The sequence below is a fragment of the Capra hircus genome, chromosome 18 (genome assembly GCF_001704415.2).
Source record: "Capra hircus breed San Clemente chromosome 18, ASM170441v1, whole genome shotgun sequence".
NCBI classification, from domain to species: Eukaryota; Metazoa; Chordata; class Mammalia; order Artiodactyla; family Bovidae; genus Capra; species Capra hircus.
The window spans coordinates 62515740-62527503 of NC_030825.1; the positions used below are offsets into that span (position 1 = coordinate 62515740).

An 11764-nucleotide genomic window follows, 5' to 3' on the forward strand; every position below is an offset into this window, starting at 1 on the left:
AGCTAGGGAAAGCCTGCCTGCAGGAGCAGAGACCCACGACAGCCAAATAAATAAACACAACTATAAGAAACTCTTTCCTCTTGCCTCCCACAAACCCTGTTACTTACTTAGTTATTTCACTGCCGTGTCTGTTGCTGCAGGCCTGTGAAGTCTAGTTCCCTATCTGGGGATTGAACCCAGACCCCCTGCATTGGGGGCAGGGGTCTTAGCCACTGGACCACTCGGGACGTCCCCAAACCTGTTATTTACTGATCACTTTGTTAATCCATTGAGGGGTGAGACCTGTTACTTGAAGGGCTTTTATTGTCTACTGAGTGAGTTCATATAGATTGGAATCAGAAAAAATAATATAGAGGACTGGGGTTTTGCATTTCACAGCTGTTTATTTACCTGTTTGCTTATGTTTATGAATGGTAATGTCATATACTGTTTCAGAAGTGCATGTCTCATTACCGTTTTTTTTTTTTTTGCATTGCTGCGTTTTCTCACATAGAGCATACAGTTGCAGCCAGCCCCCAGATCGAGATACAGAGTAGGAAGAACACCTTGTGTCCCTATAGTCACCACCCCCCTCCCGAAAGGGCTTTCCTGGTGACTCAGTGGTAAAGAACCTGCCTGCCAATGCAGGAGACCTGGGCTCCATCCCTGAGTTGGGAAGATCCCCTGGAGGAGGAAATGGCAACTCATTCCAGTATTCTTGTCTGGAAATCCCATGGACAGAAGCCCTGGTGGGCTACAGTCCATGGGGGTGCAAAGCGTTGGACAGGACTTAGCCCTCGCTTGTCGAAGCTAGAGAAAGCCCATGTGCCAACGAGACCCCACTGCCCTCAAAAATAAATAAATAATTGCCCTCAAAAATAAATAAATAAAAAAAATTTTAAAAAGAAGATTCTACTGTTAAAAAATAAATAAAAAAGAAAATTGCATCTGATTGATTTAGGACATCTGTATAAAGTTTATATATATATATAACCTATGCCTTCTGCAGTGGAAGCATACAGTTTTAACCATAGGACTGCCAGGGAGGTCCTGAGCCAAAGTAAATTTTTGCTCCCCTTAGCATTGGTCTACTGTGGCAACCAGTTTAGGGTATCCAAGTAAAATGCAGGGGGGCAAGGTAAATTTGAAATTCCAAAAGACAATGAATAAGCTTCATTTATTAAATGTCCGTGTGTCATGTAATTCAGGATACATTTGCTGGGGACATGGTTGTGCCTAGCGTAGTGCAGTAGTCATCCTTACCCCTTACCTCCTCTTTCTCTTCGGCCTCCGTACTCATCTCTCCCAGCAAACAGAGCTGCTTGAAGAAGAGGACTAAGTCACATTCCACTTCATCCTCTTCCTTCCCTTTGTGCAAGGCTGGACACAAGCATGATGTTTGTTAGCTGCTTTTGTTGCTGTAGCAGAAGTGATGAAAATAAATGCTTTCGTTGCTAGAATTAACCTCAGAGATTTTAAACTCCCCTTCTCTTGATTCAGGCACAGCTAGGCTTGGGGTCCCCCACACTGGAGTGTGTCAGGTCACGTGCAGACTGTGGGGAGAGTCACAGAAGAGGACTGGGGGGGGGGCAGGGTTAAGTGGGGTCCTGAGTCTCACAGCCCACATTGCTCAGGGTCCTTGATGATCAAATGAGTTCAAGTGTCCACAGAAATAAACTGTCTGTAATAGGAATAGAAAAGAGTTTTATCTGAGCCAAACTGAGGACTATAGCAAGGGAGACAGTGTCCCTATAGCTCTGGGAAGCTGCTCTATTGAAGCATGGTTTCCAGCACAGTCTTACACCTCATCCAAACAAAGCTCACACATCAACATGACAGGGTGTATTCCTTCAGGGTTTCAAAAGAGAGACTTGGTGCAGAGAGAGCGAGGCAACAGGTCCCTGGTGTCTGGGAAGGGAGCCTTATCTTTCAGGGAGTGTTAACATGGACGCCATGAGAAGGGAGTTATTCATCCTTATCTTCAAAACAGACTCTCTTTACCTCAGTGGTTAAAGCAGATGAGCTGTGAGGGTTGGACAGGCTGTCTTAGTTCACACACAGTTCAGGCTGAACCATGGATGAGCCAAAATTACCTCCACGTTCCTCAATATGTGAACATTTTCTCCATCATGTATATATAAAAATCTTAGAACCCTATGATCCAGCAATTCTACTTCTGAGAATATATCCAAAAGAATTTAAAGCACACTCTGGAAGAGATAGTTGTAAACGCCTGTTCACTGCAGCATTATTCACAGTAACTAAAGCATGAAAGCATACCGAATGCCCATTGACCAAGAAAGGGTAAGTCAAATGTGATATGCACCAATAATAGAGTATTATTTATCATTACAAAGGAAGGGAATTCTAACACGTGCTACAACATGGAGGAACCTTGTGGACATTTTACTAAGTGATATAAGCCTGAGAAGAAACACTAACAAATATTCTATGATTCCACTTAAGTAAATATTCTATGATTCCCCTGGAGTGGTCAGTTTCACAGAGACAGAGAGCAGAAGGGTGATTGCCAGGAACTGGGAAAGGAGAAAGGGGGAATTGTTGATGAATGGGTGCAGAGTTTAAGTTTTGCCAGATGAGAAAAAGTCCTGGAATTTGGTTGGACAAAATATTAATGTACTTAACGCAATTGAACTGGACACTTAAAGATGGTTAAAATAGTAAATTTTATTTTATGAACATTATACTGCAACAAAAATCATCTTGGAACCATTCCATGAGGGTAACCACAGAAGAGTCAGGGCTGATAGCAACACTGCAGATGCTCCCCGCCCGCCCAGCCCCATCTCCACCCCAACAACCCAGGGTTAAGGACTGTCTTCTGTGCTCAGGACTCCCTGCTTCGGTTCTTGGAGATGTCTCAGCTCCAGCCCCACACGGCTTACCCTCAGCCTCCTTGACTGACCCAGTGCTCCAGGCTCTGCTCCAAGGATCCAGTAAGTCTCGGGTCACCCTCTCCTGTAGGAGACTGGGCGCTGAGTTCACGTCCTCCCGAAGAGACCTCTGCAATTCCAGAGTGCGGGGGGTCAGCCCGGCTCCAACTTGAGGGTGGAGAGACCCATTTTCTAGATGAAAACAGGAGCTGGGATATATGAGTGTGTGTGAGAAGAGGTGTGTGCGGGAGAGGGGTGATTGGATCAATGTCCTGATGATATAGGACTATTTTTGACTCATGTACAACCAATAATTGGACTTCCCTGATAGCTCAGATGGTAAAGAAACTGCCTGCAATGTGGGAGCCCTGGGTTTGATCCCCGGTTTGGGAAGATACCCTGGAGAAGGGAATGGCAACTCACTCCAGTATTCTTGCCTGGAGAATTCCATGGATACCGGAGCTTGGAGGGCTACAGTACATGGGGTTGCAGAGAATCAAACTCGACTGAGCGACTAACACACACAACCAATAGTTACTCTTATATAGTGGATGTGACATGTGGACCACTGATTTCAGTCTTCACTACACTGTCTGCCCTCCATATCTGTGGGTTCCTCATCTGTAGATCAGGGGGCAACTATAAGGAATTTGAGCATCTGTGGATTTTGGTATTCATGAGGGAAGCCTGTTTGGTGATTTGTATTAAATCGCTTTTGAGTTTTCTATATCCAGCAACTGTGAAGTCAGCTCTATTATTTATCATTGGGAGCAATTTTAGAAATACTGGCAAAATACACATAACAGCACTGACCATCTTAACCATCTTTAAGTGTATGCTATGCTATGCTGAGTCACTTGAGTCGTGTCCGACTCTGTGCGACCCCATAGACAGCAGCCCACCAGGCTCCCCCGTCCTTGGGATTCTCCAGGCAAAAACACTGGAGTGGGTTGCCATTTCCTTCTCCAATGCATGAAAGTGAAAAGTGGAAGTGAAGTCGCTCAGTCATGTCTGACTCTTAGCAACCCCATGAACTGCAGCCTACCAGGCTCCTCTGCCCATGGGATTTTCCAGGCAAGAGTACTTTAAGTGTATAGTTCATTAAAATTAGGTATATTTACATTGCTCTTCAACCAATCTCCAGAACTCTTTTCATCTTGTAAGACTGAAACTGTGTCTGTATTTAATGATAACTCCCAACTCCTCCTTCATCACAGCCCCTGGAAAACCACCATTCTACTTTTTAGATTCTTTGGCTGGTCTAATAACTATATTGACATGAGACAGATTAACAGATTTAGTTTGTTATGTTTGGGAGCCCCATGAAAACCCTCAGGCTGAAGACAGTTAGACAGTTCTGGCTCATAGAGGCTACTCTGAGCTAAGGAGAAGAGGGTAGGGATCTGGGGCTTTGAGGGGAAGGAAGACAATGCAAGGAAGATGGGACGAGCAAATGCTTGGTGAACAAATGTGCAGACAAGTCTTTCTGAGATGAAAACTTATCTGGTGATAGCTCTCTTCCTAGCATAGACCTCCCCCATCTGAATTATTAATATTTCAATCAGTTAAGGGAGAGGCAAGGAGCTCCTCCTGAGTCTTCTGTGTCCAAATTGCCTTTAGCCCAAAATCCATGAGCCAAAGTGGCACATTTTGGGGAAATGGATTTTGCTCCCCCTCACTTCTCTTCAAGCAAACTTTCCAATAACTGAAACATGTAAAAATTCCTATTTATGTTTGAAGAAACCAAAACTCAGAGATGCAGAACTTGCCCCATGTGTCCTTTTATCACCTGCCCCTCATCACTCCATTGCTTCATGGAATTGGACTCCCAGGGCCAAGGGAGGGATGGACATTCTTGATGACTTTGTGTCTTTCTTTCTCACCAGGTCTGAGCCTCTTCAGCTATGTTGAGGCTGCTATATCAGTATGTTCACCGATTTGGTCAGAAGTTGGTCCAAAGGCGGCTGTTGGACCCCGTAGAGGAGACTGAGAGTCCCACAACTTATTTGAACATTCTAGACCTGGTCATCTTGGGTGTGGGCGGAAGCCTGGGAGCTGGCATATACATCGTGGCTGGTGCATTGGCCAAATACATAGCTGGACCAGCTATCATCATCTCCCTCTTGGTGGCCGCCCTGCCTTGTGTGATGTGTGGGCTCTGCTATGCAGAGTTATGGGCCAGGGTACTACGTTCTGGTTCTGTGTATCTCTACAGCTACGTCACCATGGGCCAACTGTATGCCTTCATCACTGGCTGGAACCTCATTCTGTCCTTATTTGTTGGTAAGAGGATGGGGAGTGGGAAAATGTGGGCTTAAGATCTGGAAACTGGGAGACAGGATTGGGGTCTTCGCTCTTTCATGAGAACTTAGTTATTGAACCTGCAGAGGTGAAGTGCGTAATAATGGCAAGAAAACCCCTCAATGTCATTCTACTCAGCTCTGTCCTGTTTGCCTTAAATGATGGACCAAGAACCCAGAGGACAGGGAAATGTAGGAAGTTCCCTGGATAAGAGCGAGGCATATCCCCCAGGCTCATCCCCTCAACAGATTGAAATCTTTGGTCAGTTGTCTTTGTAGGATTTTCCTTTACCCCTATGTTTGAATTTTCAACCCTCATCTCACAGTCCCTCTGTTCCTATTTCCTTGTGTTCTTTCCTCGCATAATATTTACTTCCTCCTCCACTCCAGTACTCTTGCCTGGAAAATCCCATGGATGGAGGAGCCTGGTAGGCTGCAGTCCATGGGGTCACGAAAAGTTGGACATGACCGAGCGACTTCACTTTCTCTTTTCACTTTCATGCTTTGGAGAAGTCAATGGCACCCGACTCCAGTACTCTTGCCCAGAAAATCCCTTGGACAGAGGAGCCTGTAGGCTGTAGTCCATGGGGTCGCTAAGAGTCGGACACGACTGAGCGACTTCACTTTCACTTTTCACTTTCCTGCATTGGAGAAGGAAATGGCAACCCCCTCCAGTATTCTTGCCTGGAGCATCCCAGGGACAGGGGAGCCTGGTGGGCTGCCATCTATGGGGTTACACAGGGTCGGACACGACCGAAGCGACTTAGCAGCACCAGCAGCAGCATATTGAGTAGTTGACCTATTTTGTGAATTATCTGGGCCTGCTCTTCTCACCCCAAGAAGAGATATGCTTTGAGATTCAGTACTTGGTCCTTTTTTTTTTTTTTTTTTTTTTTTAAAGATATCCCATGGTACTAGGTAAAGGAGTACTTAATTTTGTTAATGAATATTCCTTCTTCCTCCATGCAGCCACTGCCTGTGTGGCTAGGGCCTGGAGCTACAGCTTTGACAGCCTGATTGGGAACCACATCTCTCAGACTTTAGAGGGGACTTTCTCTCCGTATATGCCCTCTTTCCTGGCCACGTTCCCAGACTTTGTCGCTCTGGCCCTGGTGCTGGTGATGATTGGTAAGAAGGGGACAGAGACAGGATGAGAAGAGTGGGGTGTGGAGCAGGAGCTGGGAAGGGAAAGGCTTGGGTGGCAGAATGTGGGGGGTTAGGACTAGAAACAAAGGTGGCAGGAGAGGATGACATACACTGCTTCTATCCTTGGCACCATTGACAATTCAGGCTGGATCATTCTTGGCGGGGCGGGGGGGGTGAGGGGTGCAGGGGGGAGCGCTGTCCTGTGCATTGTAGGTTTTGAAAAATCATTGTTGGGCATTGAGTAGCATCCTTGGTACCCTCTGCCCCCCAGTCCCTTGGCAACTACTAGTCTGCTTTCTGTGTCTATGCATTTGATTATTCTGGATGCTTCATATTCCATCTTTACCACAGGAGTACTGGTTCCAGGAGCTCGTATGCCATCCCTGGTTATCAAAGTGTTCACAGGCATGAATGTTTTTGTTCCAATCTTCATGATCATCTCTGGCTTCATTAAGGGAGACCTGCACAACTGGCAGCTCACAGAAGAGGACTACGGAAACGCATCTGAATCCAGTGACATCTATAGGACCGGAGGGTACTCTTGGCCACAGAAATGCACTTGGGTGGAAGTGAAGGCTGTGGGTAGAGCTTGAAACATGATGGGGACTAAAGAGAGCTGGGCTGGTGGATCCAGATAATGGGGATCCTGGAACCCAGGACTTGTGGTCTTGAGGGAGGATCCGGTAGAGGTGGCTGAACTCACCTCACCCACCTTCTTCCTCATTCCTTCTCTCACCATAGCTTGGGGCCTCTGGGTTCTGGAGGGTTTGTGCCCTTTGGCCTTGATGGGATTCTTCAAGGAGCAGCTCTGTGTTTCTACGCATATTTTGGTTTTGAAGCCATTCTCACTAAAGGTAACATGGTCATGGAGTGTTCCATCAGTGGTGTGGGCACAGTTTGGGTTGCCCCTGGGCATAGGAGTTGGTAGAAGGTGAACCTAGATTTTGGAGGTGCAAAAGGAAAGACAATTTTCTGATTTCATTCCAGTATGTTTTTCTGATCCAGTATTTCCTTCCATCCTGCAGGCAAAGAAGCCCGAAATCCTCAGCGTTCCATCCCCTTGAGCATAGCGATCTCCGTCTTCATCTGCTTTTTGATGTATTTTGGTTTCATAGCGGCGCTCACCCTCATGGTGCCCTACTACCAGATTCATCATTACAGCCCTTTCCCACAGGCTTTTCTCCACGTTGGGTGGGACCCGGCCAGATATGTCATGGCTGTTGTCTTCCTGTGTACTCTTCTATACAGGTCAGTGCCATGGTTTTCCCCCTGACCACTGTCAGATTCTTAGGTATCCTGTCCCTTGGCATTGAGAGACAAGAGAGCAAGATGCATTATGACATGTAGACAGGGAAGAGAGGCCTCACTCTGTCCTGATTCTCTACATCCTCACACATGTTCCCATTTTGCCTTCCAGCCTCCTGGGCGCCATGTTTTTCATGTCTCGGTTGGTCTGTGAAATGGCAGATGACAGGCTCCTTTTCCGGCATCTTGCCCAGATCCACGCCCGTACAGGCACCCCTGTCATGGCCATAGTGGCTTCTGGACTTCTTGCAGGTAAGTAAACAAAGCCCGCTCCTTCTTCAGTTAAATTTCTTACCTTGGATGTTTATACTGGTTTTCACTCCCTCCCCACCTTGTTCGTGCCCTCATTCTAGGGGTCATGGCATTACTCTTTGAACTCCGTGATATCATTGAACTCCTCTTAACTGGGGTCCTGCTTGCTTATACCCTCGGGACATTTTCTGTTCTCATCCTCAGGTGAGAATTCACTATATGTTGGCTGAGGGTTTTAGACTCATGGGGATTGATGAGGAGGTAATTGTCTTCTACCTTCATCCTGCCTTATAATTGTCCTGCTGGGCTGAATTCCAGAAAGATTTTAATTAGACTGCATGATGTTCCATGAGTAGGAGCTGCTATTAATATTGCCTTTGTACCTTTAATTAAGGTACCAGCCAAGTCAAAATTTTGTCAAGAATGAGAAAACAGAGGAAGAAACTGAGATGGAGCCTACACTTGAAGGAAATCCTTTGGACTCTGAACCTGAAGCAGGAACCTCAAACATTCTAAAGAGTCTGTGGTTCCCTCCCAGCACCATCTCCACCCGGAAATCTGGCCAGATTGTCTATGGATGTGCCTTCCTGCTTGGTGAGCAGTTGGATCTCACTTTGGTGGTATTTTGAAATTGACAAGATAGGTTGGGAACATATATTTTATCAGTTGAGGAATCTTGAAGACATGATGGCTTTTCCTGAGGTGGGCAGTTTTGGGAGGGATATGATCCAACCTCTTGATCTATTTGGCTTCTGGAGTTGAAACTGTTCTCCTCCACCTTAACCCCTGCAGTTCTCCTGATAATCATCCTGAGCCTGATCCTGGACCAGTGGCCCAGCCAGGTGTTCTCTGGAGACCCCGTGCTCACAACAGTGGCTGTGCTGCTGCTGCTGCTCATCACTGGGGTCACGGTCATCATCTGGAGGCAGCCCCAGGACCCCAGTCCTCTTATGTTCAGGGTAAGGTGACCTTATGTGCCCAAAGTGTCTACCTTGAGTGAATGAAGTCTGCATGCTTTGAGGTCTAAACATTCTTTTCTGGACCAGAGAAGAAGGGGAATTTCTAAAACAAATGGATCTTTTGCTGATCCATGCTAAGTGTTTTAGGTACACAATCTGAGTAGGCAATGAACACACAGCTGGAATCAGACTGGAGTCTTCTCACCCATGTTGGGTATGGGTCATGTTTCAGACATCCAGGGTGGGTTCAGGTGTGGACTGACTCTGCCCACAGGTCCCTGCTATGCCTGTCCTCCCACTGGTGAGCATCTTTATGAATGTCTACTTGATGACAAAGATAAACACTTGGACCTGGACCCAATTTGGCATCGCTAATGCCATTGGTAAGTGGTTTTCTGGGATAAAAACTACTATTGAGTGACTGAACCCAACCCTCTTCCTGCTATGTCTGCCCCAAACTTTGTCAGAAGCCATAATAGGAGGTCTACTGGGCATTAGTAAGTGAGGAGAGTGCCTACTTTTCCCTTCTCATCATCTCATTTCTCTACTAGGATTTGTCATATACTTTGGATATGGGATCCGATACAGCTCAAGGTAGAACGGTGATCAACAGCCACCAGCTTCCATCTCCCAGACTCTTGATGATGATATCCCTAGTGCTTATTCACAATAGCCAAGGCATGGAAGCAACTTAAATGTCCATCAGCAGAGGAATGGGTAAAGAAGATGTGATACATATATACAATTGAATATTACTCAGCTATTAAAAACAATGAAATAATGCCATTGGCAGCAATGTGTATAGACCTAGAGATTGTCATACTGAGTGAAGTAAATCAGTCAGAGAAAGACAAATATGATATGATATTGCTTATATGCAGATCCTAAAAAAAATGGTACAAATGAAATTAGTTACAAAATAGAAATAGAGTTACAGATGTGGAAAACTAATTCGTGGTTACTAGAGGTGGAAGGGGTGGAAGGACAAGCTAGGAGATTGGGATGAACATATACATACAGTAATACATATACATACAAAAATAGATAACTAATAAGAACCTACTGTAGAACACAAGGAACTCTTGTCAATACTCTGTAATGGATTAAATGGAAAAGAATCTTTTAAAAAATGTGGATATATGTATATGTATAACTGATTCACTTTGTTGTATAGCAGAAACCAGCGCAACATTATAAATCAACTATACTCCAATAAAATTTTTTTTTAAAATAAAAATGACCAAGCATGGTAATGGCACCCCACTCCAGTACTCTTGTATGGAAAATCCCATGGATGGAGGAGCCTGGTGGGCTGCAGTCCATGGGGTCTCGAAGAGTCGGACACGACTGAGTGACTTCACTTTCACTTTTCACTTCCATGCATTGGAGAAGGAAATGGCAACCCACTCCAGAGTTCTTGCCTGGAGAATCCCAGGAATGGGGGAGCCTGCTGGGCTGCCATCTATGGGGTCTCACAGAGTCGGACATGACTGGAGCGACTTGGCAGCAGCAGTAGCAAGCATGGTAAGAAGAAAGAAAATATTCCTAGCGGTGAATCATCTTAACCACAGGACATAAAGGCTGTTTGGAATCTCTCCATGTACTGGAGGATCTTCTGGTTCAAGGGGCACTCTGAGTCTCTATGGATTGTGAAGGTGGGATGCATTTAGAGCCCCAGCAGAGGACAAAATATCTTTAATATTGTATAACTTCAGGTATACTTCTCAGAGCATAATATGCATACAAAATGTGCAGGCTTCATTAAGTGCGCAGCATGGTGAATTTTCACAAAGACAGTACAACAATCTAACCAGCAACTAGAAGATGAAATAAAATATTAAACCTGCACATAAGGTTGATTGTATCTTATGGCACATTTTCTTTATGCCTGCTTTCAGCAAGAACCCAGAGACTGCCCCATATGAAGGAAACTCAGATAATTATTAATATGTGTTGTGTGTGTTACACTTTACATATTAGGGTACAAATAGTTTAGTTCAGTTCAGTTCAGTCACTCAGTCGTGTCAGACTCTTTGCGACCCCATGAATCACAGCATGCCAGGCCTCCCTGTCCATCACCAACTCCCAGAGTTCACCCAAACTCATGTCCATCGAGTCGGTAATGCCATCCAACCATCTCATCCTCTGTCATCCTCTTCTCCTCCTGCCTTCAATCCTTCCCAGCATTAGGGTCTTTTCCAATGAGTCAACTCTTAGCATGAGGTGGCCAAAGTATTGGAGTTTCAGCTTCAGCATCAGTCCTTCCAACGAACACCCAGGACTGATCTCCTTTAGGATGGACTGGTTGGATCTCCTTGCAGTCCAAGGGACTCTCAAGAGTCTTCTCCAGCACCATAGTTCAAAAGCATCAATTCTTCGGCACTCAGCTTTCTTCACAGTCCAATTCTCACATCCGTACATGACCACTGGAAAAACCATGGTCTTGACTAGATGGACCTTTGTTGGCAAAGTAATGTTCTGCTTTTGAATATGCTGTCTAGGTTGGTCATAACTTTCCTTCCAAGGAGTAAGCGTCTTTTCATTTCATGGCTGCAGTCACCCTCTGCAGTGATTTTGGAGCCCAGAAAAATAAAGTCTGACACTGTTTCCACTGTTTCCCCATCTATTTCCCATGAAGTGATGGGACCAGATGCCGTGATCTTAGTTTTCTGAATGATAAGCTTTAAGCCAACTTTTCACTCTCCTCTTTCACTTTCATCAAGATGCTTTTTAGTTCCTCTTCACTTTCTGGTGGTGTCCTCTGCATATCTGAGGTTATTGATATTTCTCCTGGCAATCTTGATTCCAGCTTGTGATTCTTCCAGCCCAGTGTTGCACAAATAGGCTGGAAGTAAAAGGAAAGAACAGATACCTTGTGCAAACAGTTACATAAGAAAGTAGGGTAGCTATATTACTGTCAAAGTAGACT

At 45.3% G+C, this 11764-nt stretch overlaps 1 protein-coding gene across 1 annotated transcript; it reads left to right on the top strand.

The window, feature by feature from the left end:
* LOC108638087 (cationic amino acid transporter 3-like) lies at window positions 4778-9531 on the top strand. Its single transcript, XM_018063223.1, has 11 exons — window positions 4778-5156; window positions 6143-6301; window positions 6671-6854; window positions 7061-7173; window positions 7345-7567; window positions 7737-7876; window positions 7978-8080; window positions 8271-8470; window positions 8669-8835; window positions 9110-9218; window positions 9387-9531. Exons 1-11 carry the CDS (start codon window positions 4778-4780, stop codon window positions 9431-9433), a joined length of 1824 nt encoding a protein of 607 aa, XP_017918712.1. The 3' UTR covers window positions 9434-9531.

Excerpts from the sequence above, each read along its gene's own strand:
- LOC108638087 (XM_018063223.1), top strand. The coding sequence starts at position 4,778 with ATGTTGAGGCTGCTATATCAGTATGTTCACCGATTTGGTCAGAAGTTG. Across the intron at positions 7,877-7,977 it reads GGCTTCTGGACTTCTTGCAG|GGGTCATGGCATTACTCTTT; the intron begins GTAAGTAAACAA and ends CCCTCATTCTAG. Across the intron at positions 8,836-9,109 it reads CCAGTCCTCTTATGTTCAGG|GTCCCTGCTATGCCTGTCCT; the intron begins GTAAGGTGACCT and ends CTCTGCCCACAG.